The sequence below is a fragment of the Prosopis cineraria genome, unplaced genomic scaffold, assembly GCF_029017545.1.
Source record: "Prosopis cineraria cultivar Desert tree isolate PC_DT_omini unplaced genomic scaffold, ASM2901754v1 PC5, whole genome shotgun sequence".
NCBI classification, from domain to species: Eukaryota; Viridiplantae; Streptophyta; class Magnoliopsida; order Fabales; family Fabaceae; genus Prosopis; species Prosopis cineraria.
In genome coordinates this window covers 31,964,544-31,988,908 of record NW_026555336.1, presented here as the reverse complement: position 1 = coordinate 31,988,908, position 24,365 = coordinate 31,964,544, and the positions used below count along the sequence as shown (strand labels likewise).

At 30.0% G+C, this 24,365-nt stretch overlaps 2 protein-coding genes across 2 annotated transcripts; both read right to left on the bottom strand.

Annotated features, from left to right (window-relative positions):
* Positions 1 to 66: 66 nt before the first annotated feature.
* LOC129311815 (UDP-glycosyltransferase 89A2-like) lies at positions 67 to 1,688 on the bottom strand. The gene has a single exon (XM_054954285.1). It carries the CDS (start codon positions 1,595 to 1,597, stop codon positions 182 to 184), a length of 1,416 nt encoding a protein of 471 aa, XP_054810260.1. The 5' UTR covers positions 1,598 to 1,688; the 3' UTR covers positions 67 to 181.
* An 11,829-nt stretch (positions 1,689 to 13,517) lies between these two features.
* Positions 13,518 to 15,878, bottom strand: LOC129311527 (sugar transport protein 1-like). Its single transcript, XM_054953861.1, has 4 exons — positions 15,519 to 15,878; positions 14,932 to 15,257; positions 14,192 to 14,821; positions 13,518 to 14,104 (listed from the first exon to the last, which is right to left on the bottom strand). The coding sequence occupies exons 1-4, from the start codon at positions 15,649 to 15,651 to the stop codon at positions 13,643 to 13,645; spliced, it is 1,551 nt and encodes a 516-aa protein (XP_054809836.1). The 5' UTR covers positions 15,652 to 15,878; the 3' UTR covers positions 13,518 to 13,642.
* Between the last annotated feature and the right edge of the window lie 8,487 nt (positions 15,879 to 24,365).

The window sequence follows — 24,365 nt, the reverse complement described above, 5'->3', positions numbered from 1 at the left end:
CATAATAATGACACAATGCATATCTCTGACTCTGAGCAAAAGTAATATTGTAAATCCATTCTACCAAAATCAGACACATCGATAAAATTAAATTATATTATTCGCTAGAAATAAAAATACTGAACATTTTTTCTTCCAACATTTACTTTCTTTTTTTAATCTTTGAATCAAATTTCAACGTCTACTTGACTCTAGAAACATTTAATTCAATCAATGCTTCCACTAAGTCATCAAGTTCTTTGGAGGACCTTCCCTCGCCAGTCACCGATCCGAGGGCTTCACGACTGAGCTGCTTTGCTCTTTCTTTTTCCGGACTATCCACACCCATTGACATCCTTATCACCCGACCCAACTCATCCGGGTCGGGCACTGAATCCGCTCCCTCGCACACTGTCGCCGCAACACCCTTATCTTCCACCAATAGCTTCGCATTCACGAACTGGTCAGCATCCATGGGCCACCCCAGAATCATAACTCCGGCCACCATGGCCTCCAACACAGAGTTCCACCCACAGTGACTCAGAAACCCACCAACCGCTCGATGACTCAGTATTGCCAATTGGGGCGCCCAACCCTTTACAACGAACCCCCGACCCTTTACCCGATCCTCAAACCCGTCGGGGACCATCCCGTATCCTTCCTCCATTTGTTGCTGGGTCGTGACCGGCTTCGCAACCCAAACGAATCGAGTCTCGGATCTCTCCAACCCGACTGCTAGAGCCTCCATTTGCTCTCTCTTGAGCAGCTTCTGGCTCCCGAAGCACACGTACAACACTGAACCATCGGGGCACCCATCAAGCCAGCTGAGAACATCGGAGTTAGCCTCCTGATTCGGGTTTCCCCGACCTGTGCGGTTGTCGGGTCCGAGCAAGCTCAAGGGGCCAACCGCGAAAACCCGTCGACGGTGTTCCAATGCTGTCCTCAGATAATCCAAATACGGACCCTCGAGAGCATGGAAGCTATTGAAAACGGAACCCCAACTCTCCATATTCGCCAAGTAACCCTCTTTTACGATCTCCCAATCAGGATCCGATTCCTTGTATCCCAGAAACATAGAAGGAAGATGCTCCTGCTTAAAAGACGGTTTTCCGGGAATATCAGAGAATTCCACTTCCTTCCGATTTCGAAAGGCCTCAGGATTCTTCCAGCAGATGTCGGTGACGGAGGTCAAGAACGCACCGGAGGAGAAAAAACCGATTCTGGGAATCCCCAGCTGGCGGGAGAGCCGGAGGGTCCAGCCGAGGAAGAAGTCGGAGATGATGGCAACAGGCGGCGAAGGGTGGGACTTGAACCAGTGGATGATTGGATCATGAAGCTTGGAGAGAGCGGCGATGATGGGGGTGTTTCCCATCTGGCCGAGGTCTCGGACGTTTTCGACGCCGGGAGGGAGAGTGGGGTGAGAAGGGAGAGGAAGAAGGAGGGTCTGAATGGTGGCGGGGTGGACGGAGAGAAGAGGGTGGATGGTGGGGAGGTTTTTGGGAGTGACGATGATGGTGATGGTGAAGGCTCTGAGAGCTAGCTGGTGAGCGAGATCGAGAAGAGGAAGAAGATGGCCTTGTGCAGGGTGGGGGAACATGAGGATGTGAGGCTTAGACATGGCTGCTCAGAGCTCAGCACAGAGACCAGACCAGAGAGAAATGGAAAAGCTTCAAATGCAGATCGGTATTGCATGCGGAATTAGGTGCAGGGACAGGTTCACCAGAAAAACCGAAAAAGGCAAAATCAAAAATTAAATGAGCATGTGATCTTGTATTTGACACGCGAGTTGAAGATGAAAGTCGGGGGTTAGAAATTAAGGCTTCACTCGGGTCAAATTGAGAGTCAAATTAAAATTAAGCAAATCATAATTAAAACAATATATTTTTAGTACATAATAAATAATAAATATTTGATAAAAATAATTGATGTCTAGTTTTTTTTTTTTTTTTAAGAAATTTAAAATGTATATAGTCCTGTACTTATTTGTAGGTGACGTATGTTATTAAAAAATGTGAATACGTTGAGCTTTTGAAATTTAAATTTCTTTTTTCTTGCTCTATATTATTTAATATTTTTTTAATCTTCTCGCTCGTGTTAAATTTACAAGGTGTTAAAAACTAAACTAACAAAAATTAAGGATTAGAGGTTAAGAGTTAAACCGGTCTTTATAAAATAATATATTTTAAATAAAAATAAATTAATTCTTAATCATATTCATTTATTTATATCGATCTGAGACTTAATATTTTATAAAATATGCAATAATAATTCTTATAATAATAATAATAAAACACAACAACAATAATTCATAATTTCTCTTGCTTCCTGCGTTACGATGTTCATTAGACTTGGCCAATTAACAAGCCTCACCTTTCTAACGTTTTTCTCTTCTATTTTTTCTTTTGAGAGCTTTTTTTTTTTTTTTTTTTAAACTTTTATGCGATTACCCAGGAGCCTCCTACTGTGAGTTTGTCCTGCAGCGTCTGTCCGAAGCAGAGGAAAATAAAGCTGTACAGGCTACTTCTGCCCCTTGACTCGTTATCTGCCTTGCGATGGGACATCTAATTTTTTTTTTTTTTGGGGACCAAAATTTGAACTGAGAAGAGAAACCCATGGAAGAGCACGGTGGAAGAGGACAACGTGCAGGGGAAGAAGCTTCAGATGAGAAGAAAGGATGAAGCTATGCGCCAGGATCGTGAAGCTGCGGAAGACAAAGAAGCAGCAGACGAGACGAGAAGAAAGGATGATGCTGAAGACGAACAAGAAGAAAGGAATCAAGAGAACGTGCACGTCCGAATCGTTTGGTCTAGGTAAATCTTCAGCCCGGTCAACCTGCCTAATCTATTGAGCTGAGCGGGCTGGTTCAAGTTGATCTCGAGTCACCCGTGTTAGCTCGGGTTAACTCCGCCTCCCAAAAAAGCAAGAAACCGGCTCGGATAGAAGGCTGGTTCCCTGCTCTGATCTGGGTTTGCAAATTGCAAGCCATGCAGATTTGGCATACATCTAGCATGTCTTTTTTAAAAAATAATAATAATAATATTTTAATTATTTAATTTTTAATTTACCTGTCTCTCAATCATCATTAATTTTAATTCAATTTTTTAATTTTTAATTTATTTATAACTCAATCTCTTAACTTTTAATTTATTTATAATTTAATTTTTTAATTTTTATTAGTTTTATTTTTTCATATTAATTTAGATATTATATTAAAAATAAATGAGAGTATTTTAAAATAAGATATAAATATTTTTTATCTTTTTTATTCTATGAGAATAATTTTTTAAAAATAATTAAAAAATAAAGTTAAATTAAAAATGTGTCAAAAATTAAAAAATTGAATCGTATATACTTAAAAGACTGTGTTATGATAAATTATAGTTAAAAAATTAAGGTTTAAATGAGTTAAAAATAAAAAAATTAAATTATTTTTTTTTTTCTTTTCTTCTGTCTTCTTTCATCTTTTTACTTTTTCATCTTCTTCTACTGGGCGAGCACACAAGCAGCATCAGGAGATAAGGATGACGAGATTTCAAAACAGAGACCCACAAAATGCCGAGATGGTTAAAGCTCAAAGATAACAAATGAGAAGTCACGGACGGACAAGATTTTTGATTTTTTATTTATTTTCTAACTAGTCATTTTTGGGGTTGAAAAATGTAAAATATCTAATATGCATTAGGCTTGGACGGGTTAATTTGAATTAATTCTATGTCATCTAGGTTGCTAATGGCAAAAAATATAAAACTGAACTGGACATATGCTTGGGTTATTAGTTTATCAATTCAACCGATCGATCTAATTTTAAAAACCATAATTTTAACATTTAACAATATTATTTTTTTGTAATATTTTTTTTTTTGCAAAAATATGTGTCATTAATTTTAAAATATAGGGAGAATTTTAAATAAAGATAAAAGATGTGACTTAATTATTATTAGTAAGTTATGAAAAATTTAAAAAATTCAATTCAATTTAAGAAGATAGAAGTAAAAATAATTAAAAATAATTTCAACTGTAAAATGACCGAAATATCATTCATTTGTCATACAATTATTAACTAATTTTTTACTTTATTTGTTAATTTATCAATATTACTTATAAATTAAATATGTTTATCAAGCAAGTAGTAACATTAATTATTAATTTCTTAACTGTTTTTGTTAATGTACTAATATCAGTTATAAATTATAATATATATTAATAATTTATAATTAATGTTAGTAAATTATAGGATTTATCAATAATTTATAACTAATATTGATAAATTAATAAGTAAAATTAATAATTTAACAACCGACGTTGCTACTTATAATTGAACAACTTGTGTCAAGTTTTATATAATCATTGATATGCTAACTTATGTAATTTATAACTCATATTATTAAATTAATAAATAAAATAAAAAAAATTAATAATCAATGATTCTGCATAACAAATGAAAGGTACTTTAATTTTTTTTATAGTTGAAATTATTTTCTCTTTTATCCCCCCTAAATTGAGCTGAAGTTTTAAAATATTTTGAGTCCTACTCATAATTAAATCACATCCCTAATCATTATTTAAAAGTCTCCCCTAAACATATTTATTATGTTCATAACATAGAGCATTTTTTTTAAATCTTAGTTCAAAATAAAAGATATTAGATGATTTTTATAATTTATTTAAAATTACTCATTTATCTTTCTTTTAAAAAATAGTTCATTAAAATTTTTATAGTTACTATTAAGACTCAAAAATTAGATATTTAATTAGATATAATTAAAAAGGTATAAAATTTTATTAAAAGATTGACGTTTCAATGAACTTTATTTTTTATACTAGTGAAATAGTTATCAATACCATATTGTGGATGGTAACGAGTAATAAGTAAGAAGAAGGAGGAATGAAAATTAGGTCTCTTGAACACAATTTTTTTTTAATACAAAACCATGGTAAAAATATCATTCAAAAAGACCAAGGTTAGGTCATGTTAGAAGACAAAATGTTTATACAATTTATTGGAGCGTCGTCAAACAAAATAATATCAAAATGTTCGCTAGAGCCTTGTAGGCTAAAAAGATCAACAGAGCGGTTTGCTTCTCTATAAACATGTTTTAGAGTGACCTCTCAACTTCTCATGATGAGATTTTTAATATTTTTAATAATTTTGAGAGTATATAATTTTAGATCATCATGAGCACAAATTTAAAAATGGTGTTTTGATTGGTTTTGGCCCTGAGACCCCAATCAATTTCGTAAGATGAGAGTCCATCAGTTAACCAGCTTGCTTCGTTAAATGCTAAGTAGAACACTGCTTTTTGGGGAATTCACAGCCTGTTCTCATCCACTTTATTCCATTACCTAAGAAATATCTACACAATAAGGCACATCATAAGCTAAACTAATGACGTGAACAGTTACTTATTACTTTTAAGTGCTTGAATTCAAATTGAAGGAGTGCGCTGTTGTCTTTTTCTATAAATAAGTAACGAGCATATAACTCAGGATCTTTTGATATTCTGCATAATCAACCCAGAATCAACTCAACTTGCTTGGCACAGAGATTCAATATCCTAACCCAGTGTCACCCAAATTTGTTCATTATGACTCACTCTATTCACATTGTCTTAGATTTCCGAAGCTAGTCATTGCTTTGTTGTTCCATTTGAGTTGTACTCGCACTCTTGTAATGTAATTGATTTTTTTGCTTCACTTGGTGTACCTCTGTTTATTATATTTCTTTGGCATTCTAAGAAAATTATGGTAAATAATCTCAAAAAACTCACACAATCGCTTGATCTAAGTTACTCTTTTGATGATCTATTTCTTTAGCATGCTTGGCAAATCAATAAGAAGCATGACACTTTAGACTTTACTTTCAAAACCAAGCGAAAAGATAGTTAGGTTGTAATTGTCTCCAACTAATATTTCTTCATAATTTGTGAAATCTAATTTGCAATAAATTCTATTTATTACAACAAGAAATTATTTTAGGACTTGATCACTATAGTTAGTTCCCCAAACTTTTAAAATCTAGCACTCAAAAAACTCAAATTTACAAGTTTCAATATTAAAATTTATCATTTAGAGATTGTTACTTTATCAGTGACGCTGAAGGCAATCTAGTTATCGTAATTTTTTAGGACCTGGTCGAGGGTCATTCATAATAATTTTAGAAATTCGTGTCCTTTAATGTAGATGATTTACCCTTTTTTTCAAAATATATTTTTTCCTGTGTAGAATTAGTGTTAAGAATACATAATAAAGCAACTGAAATATAATTTTTGAAATAAAAAAATGTATAAATAGTTTTTTAAGATATTTCTTTCATTAAAAAAAGATAAAACATTTTTAATTGAATCTACCCTCTAATAAGCAGTTATTTACTTTCAAATTAGCTCAATTTTTTTATTTTTATCCCTATTAAATATCCTACAATAATATAAAGTCACTATCAATAAATACACTTTTAAAAAAAGATAATAATTACACCTCGAAAGACTAAAAATATTTTATATTTTTAAACATCCAACTCTTAAAAAAATACTTTATATTTTTAAATAGAGGGAGTATTATTTTTTAATTTATCAGGTAAAGAGAATATATTTATTTTGATCTTATTTATAACATAGAATGTCATTAAATGTTAAAGTATTTTATTTTTTAAAAATATATATAATAAAATAAAAAATTGATAAACTTTTAAATAGAATTAATAGGATTTAAATTTTTAAAGTAGTTAAAGCGAAGGTCCATGCAGCGCCTGTTTGAGGCATGAAAGTGATTGCACAGACTGAATTTATGCGGGAATGAGTTTCACGTTCGTCACCCAAATAAATAAATATGGACCCCAGAAGCTAATTAACCATACAAGACTAGAAATTCCAACTCCTCCTTTAACAGATTTAATCACACTTTCTGAAATCCCGATCACCACTTCTATTGAATTAATGAGCTATTAAATTACTCCTTTTCTTTTTATATATATAAGAGAAAGTAACTGTATCATATAATTTTAAAAAATAATTAATAATAATAATTATATTTGAAAATAAAAAAATTAAAATACTCTTATATTTAATTAAAATAAAGTTTCATTAATTGTTTCTTGTGAGTGAAAATTATAAATTTATGAAAAATAATTTTCAAAAAATTATAATAAATATTTATTAAGATATATGAGATTGCTTATAAATAAAAATAAAAACAACAAGTATTTTTTTTTATATGTACGAGCGGAGGGAGTGTTATTTTGATCAATTCAATAAAGTGTTTTAATTCTGACAGATCTTACCAAGGTTCCTCCACAGTGTTAACAATTGATTCTTAAGTCAGTATTTTAATTAATTTAATAATTAGTGTTACATAGGGAAAATTAATTTGCCAATCTTTATAATTTCCCTTGGTTTTTAATTAGGCCCCAAGGTTTTTTTTTTTTCTTTTTCATTGGCTCCTTCAAATTTACGCCGTTAAAATCGTTGATCCTTATGGATTGAAAAATTGAATGAAGGAGGAACAAATGTCAGACGGCGTTAAGGTCAAATGAAGCGGAATAAAAAAAATAAGATATGGTGGATGGAGAAAGCTTTAGAAACAAAGTGGAAGATGAAGATGGTGTCATAGGTCAATCATGTGTTTCACTGAGCAACGTCCGCAGCACCGCCATATTGAAGCTTTGAACAAAGAAATTGACAGGCAAAAACATAACCATGATATGATGAAAGCCAAAAATGACCATGGAGCTAATATAAAAATCCATGAACTCATATAATTATATGGAGAAAGTTCTTTTCTAGTTTCATGTCCACCATGAAGAACTCAAATCAACATTTGAAGCTAATCAAGTAAATGAGTTAAAACTAGAAAGAGGAGGTGAATGTGAACCACGCCTATTAGACGATCAAGCAAATCTTTAAACCGTGTCTTGTATATGAATTTTCATATTTTATAAAAGCAAGAGACAATAATATTTAATCATTATATATATAACGTTAATACTCTGTTTACCTCTGTTTTCCAAGATAGAAAACAGAGATGAACCTGAGAAGACTAATCACCCATTAATGATGGGGCTCATGCTTACAACTCTAACAACAACCCAATAATTCTTACTCTGAGCCATGGTGATGGAGAGAGAAAGACAATACAAGCAAGAACAACCACTTGGTGGATGCCACTTTCAAAGAAACCAACCAAGAATGGGACACTTGTTGGGATGCTACATTCATAGAAGAACAAAACCACTTCTCTGTCATCATGCATCTTGCATGCTTCAAACCCAAAAGCTGCTCCTCATCCATACATAGTATTATTCTTTTCTTATTACATTCTCTCATTCTTTAACCACCCCCTCCTTCACACACACGCTATATATCTATGTTATTATATATATATTTGGCCAAAGATGTGTGTATGATGAGAAATTTGTTCACTTGTTATCAAACTGGAGCTCATCAAAATCATCAAAACCAACTACATAAATGGAATTCAACACTTTGTTCTCCCAACTTTGAAACAACACTCTCTACCAGTTTCACATAGCAACTTTGAACAACATCTTCGGAGAGCAACTTTAAATAGAAACTTCCTCTCGAGTTTCTTGTTCAATAGGATCCCATGACAAGAGAAAAAATGAACTTTTTGGTGAGTTCACCCACTCTGATAAGTGGACATCATACCACTGCTTTCCTTGGTTGGAATGCGTTGAGTCACAAACACATTTGGCTTTTTAATGCTCGTGCTCTTTTGTCTTTTCCCCACGTCATTAAATTTTCACGGCGCTATCATCTCCGTTCGTCCTCCTCAGTTTTTCAACCCATAAGGATCAATCAACGCTATTAACGGGGTGAACTTGAAGGAGCCAATAAAAAAGAAAAAAAAAAAAACCTTTAGGGACCTACTTAAAAACTAAGAGAAACCATAAGGATTGGAAAATTAATTTCCCCATTACATATTAAGATTTTTGGGTTTCGTGGGAACGTGCAATAAATTTGAAAAGCTCAATAGAACGAATGGACTTTCTGAGCGTAGAGCCTCAGTTCGCCAGTTTAGTAATCATACAAGGCCCATTATGATTTATGAAGGATAAATTTAGGCTGTCTTCATTATTATACCAAAAACTAAAAAACGCAATGCACTTGACATTGACACAGGATCTCTTACGTTTTTAATATAAAATATTTTTTAAAGAATTAAATGTTAAAAAATATAATATATTTTTAGTATTTTAAAGTATAATTATTATAATTTTTTTAAAGTGTTCATAATATAAAAATCACTTTATATTTATTTTAAAATAAAATACCTTATTAAATAGAGATAAATGTAAAATGATAGAGTTAGTTTGAAAATAATTAGGCACTTTATTAGATGACAAGATTTAATTAAAAATATTTTATATTTTTAAATAAATGGAGTATATAAATAAGTTTTTGAGAAAATATTATTCAAAGACCTGTTCGTGGTGCGTGCAAAAGATGGAAAGTCTCAAATGTTAATTAAGAATTCTCAAGTTCCCTTATCTCAATTTTTTTAATGTGAAGATGCAAGGATGATTGAAAAAATATAATTTGATTATTGAAACTAAGTTGCAAGTACTATAAAGATTACAATAGAATTGAAAAATGACTATAATTAAGTACGGAATACAAAGTAAATTTTGAATAAGAGAATGGAAGTTTTATATATTGTGAGCGTTTTTTTTTTTTTTACTATTTTTTCCCAAGTTCCCTCATTCACTATGCATGGCATGGTTTCTTGTGTTTTAGGGGGCATGCCAAGGTAATGGCCTCACATTTAAATAACAATCCTCCATACTTAATCGTTCCAAGTTTTAAGGATTACTTTTCCAATTCTACATGTGCTTATTTTGGAAGCTCACCTTGAAGTAAACCAAGCCTTGTCTTAAATCATGGTTCATTGCTCCTAACGGTTCCTCTTTTGTTTCTTTGAGTTTTCGTCAATTGACACTTCATTTTAAGCTTAAACAGAACCATATGAGCAATTTAATATCAAACAATAATCAAAAAATTTTGAAATATCACTACAAGACTAGGGAATTAATTTGAAAATAATTCTGGATAGAAAAACCTATTATAAGTCTATTTTTCTTTTTAAAAAAATTGTTAAATAATGTATAGTTTCCTGATAAATAAAAATGTGTATTTGTTAATTAATGAATAGCTATTTGTTGAAATATAATCTATACTTATGCCTTTCTATAATCAAGTTCTTCCAAATTTTTAACATTATTAATTAGCAAATGGCTTCTTGTTAAATATGAATGAATATTTTTTAATTAATTAATGATTATTTATTGAAATATGATTAATATTTATCTCTTTCTACAACCAAGTTCTTTCACATTATTGAACTTGCCGATAAGCGAATAATTTATTATTAAATACTAATGGATGCTTGTTAATGTATGAATAGGTACTTGTCAACTAAAAAAAGAAAGGTAGGGGCATTATATTATTTTCTTATCTAAAATTATTTTCAAATCATTCCCCTAGTCCTATAGTGATACTTTAAAATCTTTTAATCCTTGGTTGATATTAAATACTCTTAGTGGTCCTTGAATGATATTTTTTTTTAAATTTTTGATGAATTGGATTATGAAGGCTCGCTAAGGACATGATATATCTTTAGATTTAAATAAACTTAAAGAGATTCTTACATATGACCTATCAATAAGATCCCCATAATGACAACAAGATTTAATATCATGACCTTATAAGTTATGAATCAATTCCCAACAAGATTTAAGGTTGAAGAGGAAAAGTGAAGGGAAAAGGTAGAAGACAAGCTATGTCCTTATCACTCCATGGGCGGGGAGCACCGAGTGAGAGAGGGAGAGAAATGAGGAGAAAAGAATTTGAAAAATTACAATTAAAATATATAATAAAATACAAAGACATTTCTTCTATTTTGTTAAAATTACAAAGACTTCTTATTTTTTTTCAAAACTTACATTTTAGTTTAATTTTTAACACTGTTAAAGATTTTAAAATAATTAATTTTTTATTTATAATTATGTTGAAAATTTTAAAATTATTAACATATCCTTATAATCTAATTGTACACACACTCTCTCTCTCCAATTTAAGGAGTTTTAAATAATCAAGTATAATAGTATTTAAATAAATAATTCTCTAGACACTAAACTTTGGACTTGTCTTACAGGGCTAATTAACGACCCTGGGACTGGGGGTCTTCAGAAGGTTTGTCTATGAAGTGACTCTGCAGAGGCCATTAATCTGATCAAGGAAGTGAGCAATGATATTCATGATAATTGAAACTTAATCCTTCAATGCCACAGTCTACTGTCTTGTGCTTGGATTATCATGCTTGGCCATAGCCTATATTCCAAGAAAAGAAAATATGAAAGCTGAGCACTTCCTCTTGGCCTTCACTTTCAGCCTGTCAAGGGGCTTAGGTTTCTTTCATCTTGCTTTTTAGAGTAGTTGTCCTTTATTTTCTTCATCAATAAAAAAAAAAATAATAATAATAAAATGTTGTATTAAAATTATAAAATTTAAATAAAATTAACATAAATTTTAATAACTAATTTACATTTTATTATATTAAATCTATATTTCATTATTTTTATATGTGTTTGAAATTCTATTTTAAAAAATTAGTTATGTATTAATTTTTTTAAAAATACTAAATAAATAATTTTGAATAAATAAAAAAGTTTAAAATTATATCCGTTATTTTTGTTTGGGTAACTTGAACGATTTTTAATTAATATATATATTTAAATAAGAGTATTTTGATTCAATACATGTCATTAACTGTCAACCACCGATTTAGTGGATGAAAATGAAATCTTAAAATAGAACAAATATTTGTATTTTATAACTATTGATTATAGAAAATGTTTATATATGTTTTAAAAATAAAAAGAATATATATGTAATCAAAATAAAATAAAGAAGAGATCATTATATTTACTCTAAAATATAAAAGATATGATTTTTTTTTATCTTAACCGTATAGGAAATGGAGTTTTGTGCTACAAAAGGAAGTTTTTAAAAAAGCCTTCATACTCCTACTCTGTTACTTCCTTCCATATAAGCCTAATAACCTTCATTATATTCTAGCTTTCTTGGTCAAGATTTTATCCATAGGGGAAAAATGTGACATAATTTAATTTTCTTTGAAAGAAAGTTACTTTAATTTAATACTATAATCTTCTTCACCACAAAAATGTAGTTTTGTTGGGTTCATTTGGTAATTCCCATTCTTAGAAAAGCTCTTCGGCCTGAAGTGACATTTAATATTATTTCTGAGGTCACAATTGCCACAATACAAACAAACTCTAGTACCCCAGAAGTTGGATTCTTTGAATTTCAATAACCATGGAAATCATGTTGCGTTGAACATTTGAATCCAAACAAAGTTCATGCAGTTTTTGACTTTTGTTCCCCTACCACGGAATGCCAAAGTCTAAACTATATATTATTGAAGTTAATAAAATTTTTAATTTTTAAGTTTATTTCACTTATTAATTTGATTTTTAAAATTTAATATTTATTAATAAAATAAGTTACAAAACAATACAAAGTTAGTCATTTTGGTTTGAAGGGGAAATAATATAATGAGAATTAATTGTATATGTTTATAAAACTTTAGTGACTAAAAATTAAATTTTTGAAACCAAATCAATAGCTAAAGCAAATTTGAAGAGTCAAAAATTTTATTATCCCTAACATATAATATTTCTAAAATGATAAAAGATTATCTCTAGTATACTAAAAAGTCAAAAATCTCTATCAATCATTTATGATTATATATGATATCAACCACCAATGTCAATCTGGATGTTGAAAATTTTTCCCATAATCAACGGATATGAACCTAACAAACTTCTATCTGTTAACTCTATCCTTTTGTCTTTAATTAAATTGCTGCATGTTCGTACCCATAGTTTAAATCTCTCAGATGTTTTGGCCAAAAACAATATCCAATATATTGTTGATAGGCTGTATCTAAAAATTCTAGGGGTTAGACAAAATTGATCCTTGTATAATTTTTCTGACATTTTGAGTTGGCAAAATAATCTACCTTTTATAATCAATTAATTCCGAAAATTTATCTTGATGTCATATAGTAGAAATGAATAAATTTTAAAGTCATACTTGAAATTAATTTCTATAGCTATTTCCGTGAATTAATCCAAAGTAGATACAAAGCCTTTTAACTTTTCAAATAAAGCAGTAAGATCTCTTAGATGATTTCTAGCAATAATGTTAACTTCTATATGCATATCTTTAGACCATAGAATCTTATCAACAAGCTTAAGTACGAATATTTATTGAATTTTTTTTTTGTGCTTTAAACTTAAATTACCAAGAAGAACTCTTCATATTGTTTAGTTATTGGTGAGTGTAAAATATCATTACTATGTGGTTGATTTAGATAATGAGCTATTCAATATTGGTTCTATCATTTGAACTTTGAAGGTGAGATTGAAAGAAACTGTAATTTACTATGACCCTATAACTTGACTTCATAGCTGCGTCTAACCAAGTTGAATAAACCCATTGCCATGATAAACTCGAAAGCTTGTGTATTACGAAGAATTAACCGAGATAAACAAGTTTTCAAATTCATTAATCTTAACTGCATCATAAACATGAGATTGAAAAGAAACATAACCCACAATGAACATAAACTAGGATTTATAAATTCCCTTGTAGTTATCAGTGCCTTCATCACTTGACCTGACAAATCTGCTCCAAAAGGGATGATCCTCCCACACTTTGGACATTTCTTCAATCGGAATTCCCTTCGTCTCCGGTACCAACTTGTACACGAAAATCGTCATGATCATGACAAAACAACCGAAGAAGATGAACAGCCCGAATTTCAGGTGACACAACATTAATGTGAATAATTGAGCAATGAGGAAGGTGCTGATCATGTTCACAGCAACGGTAATACTCTGAGCAGCAGGTCTAACTTCAAGAGCAAACACTTCACTGGGCACCAACCATCCTAGAGGACCCCAAGACCAGGCAAAACCAGCCACATAAACACATATCACAGTGACAACCACATATGAATACCACTTAGGCAACACCCCAGGATTCCCAGTTGTGCCAAATTCTATACCAATAGCAATTGCCATGATAATCTGTCACCAAAACACAGATGGTATGCTTATCAGGAACTAACTGAAATAACCAGTAAGATATGAAGTAACGTTAATAGTTTTGTTTACCTGACAAACTAACATTTGAAAACCACCTTCAAGAAAGAGAGTGCGTCTTCCAAATTTATCTACAACAAGAATTGAAATCAATGTTGAGACAGGTTTAACACTGCCAATGATGACAGCAGACATGAGTGAAGCAGTGCTTCCAAAGCCAATTGATCTGAACAAGATAGGAGCATAGAATGTGATCACGTTCAGGCCAGTGAATTGCTGGAAGAAGGGAATCAAAACTGCTAGAACAAGCTGAGGCCTGTACTTCCTCTTCCTCAAGGTTGCCCAAGGGTGTTTAACTTGTTTAGAGGTCTCACTAGCAGCAACTATATCATTAAACTCTGCATCAATGTTGGGTCTACCACGGATTCTTATAAGCTCCTGTTTGGCTTCTTCGAAGCAGCCACGTTCAACAAGAGAATTTGGTGAATCAGGGAGGAAAACAGACCCAAAAACGAAAATCAAAGCAGGGACTGCACCAAGCCCCAAGCTTAAACGCCATCCTTGACCATTCAATATTTTGGCAAAGTAGTAGTTCACAAGGTTGGCACCAAAGATGCCTATGGTGATAGATAATTGGAAACACATGTTTAAAGCTCCTCGGTACTTGTAAGGAGCCATCTCAGAGACGTAGATGGGCACAGACTGAAAAACAAAAAACAAAAAAACAAAAAACAAAACCAGAATGTAAAGAATCGAATAAAAAAATAATTGTAGAAGAGGACTCAGAGCAGAAGCTAAGCCAGATTAGTTACCTGATTGGCACATCCAATACCAAAACCAAGCAACATCCTACCAACGATAAGCATCCAAATGTGGATGGCCAATCCGTTGAGCAATGCACCTGAGACGAAGAAGAAACCACCAATCATCATAGTGACACGCCTTCCAAACTTTCGTGTGATCGTGGATGCCGCAAGACCGGAAATCAGAGCAGTTAGATACAGAGAAGATGTGAACAGTGTCAGGATCTGACTGTTAAATTTGCAGTATTGATCCGACGAAGGTTTCATGTTAGCCTCTCGTGCGTATACAGATGGAAAGAATTTCTCGAGAAAAGAATCCATAGACGTAACTCCACCTACAAGAAAGACAAAACAAAAAACAAAAGGTCCCCCCATCAGAAATCTCATCCCTCCGGCGACACCCCAAAAATTAATGGTGCTTGTTCATTGAGGCATTTCATCAAACAGAGGACGCATTAAACATAAGAGTTTCATTTCAATAAGTCGATAAACAAAAGGAACAAGCAACATCCAAGTGAAGTGAGTAAAATTGAAGTAGAAAATATTTTTTTTAGATATAAAGTAGAAAATAGTTAAAAAGGGATTGGATCATTTACCAGAAACACCATGATCATAACCGAAGATTAAACCACCTGTGGCAGCAAGGATACAAGTGAGGACCACCCTTGGGGTGAGCTCGCCTGGATATTTCATTGTAGGGTCTATAGCTTCTTCGCCTTTCATCTTCATGACGGAGTAACAGAGTGATACAACTCAAAATTCTTCTCCTTTTTTCAGTGGATACAGAGACATATACAAAAAAAGTGAAAATCCTAACGGAGAAGAAAAGGAGAAATTTTTAGAGGAACGTGGTGATGGAAGGAAGAACACAAAAATAGAAGGAAGTATTAGGGATGAGAATGGCACATCAACATTTTTTTTTTTTTGAGCAAAAGAATGGCACATCAACGTTACTTTCAGTTTCAAACTTTATTTAAAAATAGAGAAAAGTTCGTTTTCTTAAATTAGGGATTTCGTATTTTTAGTATCAATTCAGCTCTCTTTCCAACTTGGTCAAACTGCAAAACCTGCTTTCGTAACCCAGTAACCAGATCGGAGTACTGTTGGAATTTTTCGTTATCATTGATTTTTTTTTTAAAAAAGGCATTTTAATCACGATTACAAATGGTATAAAACTCAATATATATTAATATTATATAGCTAGCTAATAATAATTTAATTCTTTATATCTGGCCAAAAGATTAATTTTGTTCTTTGCAACCCAAATCTCAATATCAATGATTCAAAGTGAGATCAATATGAATATATATACTATATTTTTATTTTAATTTTTCAAAGAACAAGAACTCTAGTGATGTAATCTACAATTTTTATTCTCTGTTTATCTATTTATAAAGAAAGATAAGTAGATTTTTTTTTTTTGGTGTGCGATGCACAGAAAACTTTAAATTCGATATATATATAACAGAGAGATCATAACTTAGAAGATTTGATCATATCCGTTTTAATTTCGACCTGAGATTTGATCTTGTACCTTGAACATAGAGATACATACTGACTTGGAATTAATATTATATGTAAGTTTAGTTTTTTCGTTATTTTTTCAATCCCAGAAAAGAATTTGGAAGTTTTGATATATTGTTACCATGTAACTCCCAGTCCCTGATAATAATTTGTAATTAACCAACAGTTTAGGTTACGTGCTTTAAATATCAAGGGTAGAATTAGGTGAATTGCCGTAGTTGGTCAATTATAATAATTTTTAGCAATCACTGAAAGGAGAGGGGTTTGGAAATTTGATACTACCTTTTCTTTTTTTTTTCTTTTCTTTTCTTTATTTATTTTGCCAACTTGATGGTACCTTTTCTGTGATGAAAAAGTACAATGCTTTGTGGTGTTTGGGTTAAAATTAAAATATCATTTACAATGATTATGGCTAAAAATATGTTGAATAACTAGAGTCAGGTCGAGACAATCTAATAACAAGGTCAATTTAAATCATAAAAGAATAACTTAACTAAGTCAATTTGAATTTATGGATCCCTCAAGACTCCAAGTCTTTATCTAGGTAGGCCATTGCCTCACAATAGATTATGTTCTCAACAAGCCCCAAATCTCAAGAGATCATAGCCATCATCATCCATGAATATTTTTGGGACACGAGTTGAAAATCGAACTATAGTTTAGACATGTTGCAAAGAGGAAGATCCTGCCATGAATCTCACAGGTCATGCCTATTGAATCTCAATATTTCACGAATGAGTTTTAAATTTTGTGGGAGCAACCGTTTTAGCTAAACCATTATAAAAGGAAGAGAGGATCATAGAGAAAAAGAGAATTGAACAACAATAATCACTCAAATCCATTATACTTGTAGCTCTTAATTTTTAAATAATTTTAAGTTTTGATTTTAGCTTTGTAATCTGCCTTTTCTATTAATCAAATACTTATTATTTCAATTCTTTTATATATTTTACATTCGTATAAACTGTGAAAATGGAGCCCGGGAACCTTTTGTTATCGTTTTAGACTCAACATTTCTAACACGTTTGGTTTTTTTTTTTTACGCCAAAGAGGGGGAATGTATTGTTTATACATTTATGGGATAATACAATTTCTAGTTCCTTATATTTGTTTCAATTATTAATTTAGTCTTTTAAATTTAGTTTTTATTGATTTAATTCCTTAATTTATTTTCATTATTAATTTGGTCCTTGGTCCTTATTCTTTAAAAATGAAGTAATGCTATTAAAATCTGCTAACATCAATAACAAAATATTAATAACAGTAATCTATATTAATGAAAATAAATATAATTATTTAGTAGAGAAACAAACTCTGAATTTTTAAAAAATAAAAGAATAAAATATAGTACAATGGATTATATTAATAAAAATTAAATTGATTTCAAGGTTAATTTATTTTTATTTAACTATACATACATGCCAAATCATTAATATGCTTTACACATTGAAATATTTTAAAAGTTAATTTGTGTTTTAAACATTAAAGGATTCACATTGATAATTTAAGAAAATATAAAGGACTAATTGACAAGAAATGAATTTGAAGGACGGAATTGATAATTGAGACAAATTAACTTGAGAGACTAAATATTTCACTATACCTAAATTTATTTTCAAGTATATTTTTAAGTAAAATAAAACAAGTTAGAGTTGTCATAATATATATATATATATATATATATTTCAATCCTATAATTTTAACTTACTTGTAATTCATTGTGAATTAATCAGGGTTTTAAAAATCGGACCGAATCGGCCGGTTCAACTGGTTGAATTGGGAACCGGCTCCTGATCCGGTTCGGTTGACCCCTAAAAATTGGTCAACAACTGGTTAAACCGGTCAAAAATCAGTAAAACCGGATAAAAACCGGACCGATTCTCATGCAAAACTCAAAAAAATTTTAAAAAAATAAAAAATAAATAAATTAAAATTAAAATTAAATTACATCTTTCTTGATATTTAAATGAAAAGCTTCAGTTATAATTATTATTAATTATGTATTTATTAATAAAAAATTATATTATCAAGCATCTATAATATATTTTTGAAAAAAATGCATATTTAAATGTATTTTTTATTTAATTATGATACATAAATTAAAAATATACTAATTTAATATCAACCGGTTTAACCCCGATTCGACTACGGTTTGACTAATGAACCGTGAATCAGTGCCTTGTCTGGTTCAATGATCGATTCAGTTTTTAAAACTTAGGAATTAATCTTTTTTATAGTTTTGATTTTGTTGAAATACTGTCTTTGAGCTTTAATCAAGTGTAGCTAAACCGCTATAATTTTAAGGATTTAAGACTTTAGTCCTTAAATTTAAAAATTAGTTTTTATAAATTTATTCCTTAAAACATAGAGACTAATATTTTAAGTCGTTAAAATTATAATGAATAAGTTTGTATAATTGAATCAAAATTTAGAAATTAAATTTTAACTAAGTAAAAACTCAATGATCTTATGATTAATTTTCCCAAATAAATAACTGCACAGTAGGAGAGATGGAAATTTAAAATGAAAAAGAATAAAAGTTGGAGTGGAATATACCAATTTACAATATTTCCAATACATGCGATAGTTAAAAGTTTGGAAGAATTACATACAAATCCTACAAACTACATTTAAACATTATAAAATTTATTAATAATTTAACAAGTTATTATTTTTCTTTGCCCAATTGTTAATAAACCTTATCATATTTAATTGTATTGTATGAAATTGCAAAATAATTTTCCCTATAAATTTCATCTCAGCCATAAGCAATGGAGGCATTGAATTATTGAAATTCACATACTTGTTTAGGGGCAAAACACTATTAATGCTGATAAATAAATACAAAGGAAAGGAGAGGAAATTAAACAAGCATGCCAAGTGTATCTCTGAAATACTCAAGGCCACTATTAATAATAACAATCCTGCATAACAAGAGTTCAGATTAATTTAGACGGGATAATAATGCCCCACATTTTCCAGAATAGCGAGCGATAAAATTAAAAAAAAAGAAAAGAAACAAGCATAACGATAATGACTTTAGGTCAGATTATTGAAAGTAGATTAGCATATGTATTCCTGCAACCAAGGGCCGGATCCCCAGAATTTCAATCCATAAAACTGAAACTTCCGCTTTTTACACTAAATATATCAATTTTTGAAAACGAGGAATTAAAGAATCCGAGGATTTTCAGAATGATGTTAGGAAACATACAAAGACTGTGATATCATGAATTTAAACCCTTCTACTATAATAAAAAGATTAAGGTTTTCTAAAGTAAATTAGAAAGACGAACCTGGAAAAGGTTGATCAAGTGGCTTGTCTCATATGTATATATTCCTTCAGTATTATCATACAATTTTAATGAATTGCACCTTTAATAATGATTTTTAAAATTACACTCTTTCCATATTTAATATTATTTAACAGGATATCTCAATTAGAAAACCTCATTAATTACCTTCCTATTTAAGGATATTTTTGAAAAACATTATTAGGTGCACTTTGAAAAACTTAAAATGCTTTATATTTTTAAGGAATAATAAAACTTGTAATTTCTTAAATTTGTTTCAATTATCGATTTAAAATTTTAAATTTAATTTTTATTAATTTGATCTCTTATATTTTTTTTAAATTATCATGTGAATTCTTTATGTTTTACATTGACTATCAAAATAATTTAATATGTAAAATATATTAATAACTTGACATGTATATACAACTAAATGAGAATAAATTAACTGTCAAATTAGGTTAATTTTTATTAATATAATCCCTTACATTGTCTTTTGTTATCTTGTTTTTAAAATTTCAAAATTTATTTTTTCTACATAAATAATTATATACTTCTTTTCATTATTTTACATGGCTGCCATCAATTCCTTGTAAACCATGTTATAAAATTTCAATAGTACAACCTCTTTTTTAAATAATAAGGATAGAATCAATAATTTAAATAAATTGAAGGGACTTATAAATTGATGAAAATTAATTTGAGGAATCAAATCAATAAGTGAAAAAAACTTGAGAGACTAAAGGATAACTAAGATTTGGCATTTGAATTCACTTTTCAACTTTTGAAATATTAAATATTGTTTGGGTAATTTTTAAATGATCAACATGACTTTTTAAATGTGTGGTTGAGATGAGGTTGAAATATAGATTTGCCAACTCTATGTTTTGGTGAATTTGAAATTACAAATGGAAGTTACACTATACCTACTTTTATAAATGACCATGATAACTTTATTATATTTTAATTTTTTATTATTAAACTATATTTTTTATTCTTATTATTTAACATATTAAATTTTATGTTATTTTAAATTTTTTCACATTTTTTAACATTTTTAATATATTATATTTGTATAATAAAAATTATCAGTTATCATAAATCAGTATCTTTTTTAGTCATTACATATTTAAAAATACATTTCAAAAATATAAATAATTATTAATCTAAATAACTTTTAGTTTATTAAATTAACTTTTAAATAAATGTATCAAAATCTAAATTTTGTTACAGCAATTGACTTTTACCAATTGAATTTTCAGCAAATAAAATTTTGACAAACTGAAAACTAAATACATACTAAAAGTTGCATTATACCTATTTTTAAATATGATACTTTGAAAAGAAAATGACTTATAATGTTAAACAAAGGGAATATATTTTATACATATAAATGGATATGATTCTGGAATGATTCTAACAGAAAAAAAATATTTTTTGATAGCCAAAAATTAATATATTTTATTGATATGTTATGAATATTTAATAGATGGTATATATAATCCTTTTCATATTTATCGTAGGGAAAACTAAGATTTTCAGGAAAATTGAATTATTATGAAGCCAAGAAGGATTAAATTTGGACATATTAGGAAGAGGAGGAGAGGATAAGGAGAGAAATTATAAATTGAGGCAAAACGGGACTCTTTCAAAAATTCAATCATTTTCTTTTTGGTAGAAAAAAGGGCTAAGCCAAAACATTATTGTTTGCTCGTACAAAAAAAAAAAAGAGGGATTGAAATCCTCCAAAAATTTGGATTCACCAAAGAGGCAATCTCATTAGGAGGCGCCTCTATCCACTTGGTTCACACTTTTCTTTACAAGTCAATGTGCACAAACATTATTTTCTTTAAAGACATGCTTGACAAAATCTTTGCATCGCCATCTAAAAAATTAACGCCATGTTTCAGTTACTAATACTTAGTTTGACTTGCAGTTGTTGGCAAATAAAAATTGAATCACTTTTCACAATGAGTTTCTTCATATTCAAACCCTTCACAATCTTGAGCCCATGATAAACACTCCACAGCTCAACTTTTAAGGGAGAGCAACATCCTAGATTGCACATAAAACCAACCAACCAATTCCCATCCTCATTTCAAAATAAGCCCTTGCATCCTGCTCGTCAAAGATGCCCTTGTATTGATCCATCCATGTTTAATTTCACCCACGCATGGGGTGGACATTCCTACTTAACCTCTATTCGAGTCAAGAGTATACCATAAGAATCTCTCATAGACAAACTATCATGCATAAAGTTTGCAAAGCTAGTGATCTTCCTAACTCACTTAATGGGATTAAAGTTAGCATTATTGAAAATATGATTATTACGATGCTTCCAAATAAACCAAATAGTAACCCCAAAAACAATAGCTTAAGGAGAAAACTCATAATGCATCTTACTATTGAGATTCCAATAAAACCATCAACACTTGTTCAATTACCAGAATAGAGTCCAATCTTCAATATGGATTAACCTTTTTCAAAGATTTCAAGCAATCTTACAATCCTTTAAAACGTGTAAAATATCTTCCACTTCAAAGACATGTGAATCGCACACCATCGTAGAACCAAAGATTTTGTCCATCGTTGAGCAGTCATAATCCTCTCATGTAAAGCCATACACATGAAAACTTGTATTCTTCATGGCCCCTTCCATTTCCACACATTATTCCAAATATGATATTTGGCTCCTGTAGAAGCACTTTGAAAGACATTATCCATTGAAGACACTGTAAATTATCCATTAGCTTGAAGCATTCACTTGAAACTATCATTCCTATCATCCCTTAAAGGAGGAGGATGACCTTTGATCAGAAGAATATCCTCCCAACGTAGAAAATCCATTAATCTATCTATCCCTTAACTCTTATTTCCATTCACCATGTTGCTAACAGTACAACTAGCAAGCTCTTTTGGGATTAGACTAATACACTTCTCGATCAGTGGCTTACCATTGTCTAACCAACTATCTTTCCAAAATAAAGTACCAGTACCATTGTGAACATTAAGCAATATTTGCCACAATTTTGGGCCAAAGTTCAACTAAACTCTTCCACAAAAGAAAATCATTTTGCTTTGCAATTTCACACTTAGTTAGATCCTTACCTCTCACATATTTACCAAGAACAATCCTAGTGCAAAGGCTATTTGGCTTGGCAATAATATTCCAAGCCACTTTAATAAGAAACATATTTTTCATTATATTTATAACCATGTCTTTATCGTCCTATATCCTTGGTTTCACATAATGTTTTTTCAATTAATGGTATGAGCACCTCGTTGCTTTAGGGAATTGCTCCAAATAAACCTCCTCTAGATCTTCTCAATCTCATTACAAAAGGAAGTCAGGACCTTACTATGCTGCATGTGGTAGTAAGGAATTTGAGAAGTCACTAATTGAGTCGGTGTTAACCTTCGTACAAGCGATAGAGTTTACGCCTTCCATCTATTGAGTTTTTTCCACACCTTCTCGATTAGAAACTTGAAACTTTGCTTTTTGCTATGTCCCTTAGTATCAAGATATTTTCCCAAGCCGTCACTTTTGATAAAGCCACTCCTTCTAGTAATCCCCTCCAGCACAAAAGAATTCATATTTTTAGAGAAAAATATCCTAGTTCTTCCCATACTTACCTTTTACTTTGAAATAGCATTAAATTTTGAAAAAATGAAAATAATTTTTTTAAATTATGTGAATGACATTTTAATTTTTTAAAATATTATAATTTTTCTGAAGTTCCTAAAGATTTTTCTGGCATTAAAAAATTAATATAAATAATCAAATTACTCTTAATTCAAGATTTCAAATGCAAACTTGCAAATTATTGTTTTATTCTTATGGTTTTAAGAAGAAAAGAGTGAATATCATAATAAAATTTATGAATGATAATTGATATTTGCAACATTTGAGAAATATTAAAATTTCAAATATAAATTTATAAATTGCTGTTGAATTCTTGTGATTTTAAGAAAAAAAATTATGAATCTTAAAATAAAACTTGTGAATGGTAATTGATATTTGAAGTAAGGATAAATTAATCATTTATATTAATTTCTTGATGATAGAAAAGCCCTTAAAAATTTTAGGCGAATTATGACATTTTGAGGAATCAAATGTCATTTATATAATTTAAAAAGATTTTATCATTATTTTTCCTTAAATTTTTCTAAGATTATTAGCATTGTATCCAATTAAGATACACTTGTTTCACATAAGATAAGTAAGGTCATCCATGAACATCAAATGAGAAATAGGGGTACTCCTCTTGTCCAATCTTACAAGATAAATGAGAAAGAATGTTTTAAAGAAATAAAATAATAAAATAATAAAATAATAAATTATTTTTTAAAATAGAAATAAAAAATATTATAAAATTTTAAAATAATTATCTAGTAATTATTTTTTTATTATCATGATCAAATGTAAAATAATTTTTACTTTATATAAAATCTCAACAAAATAATTTTTTTATAAATTTTTTAAATTATTTAAAAATTACTTTTTTTTAATCTTAAAAAGCCCTAAATTTAAGTGAAAAAGTAGGGGCTATTAGCTGCGATGAAATAGAAAAATAACAAAAAATTGGACAATATCACGTCAAATCAAATCAATCCAGGTATACTAGT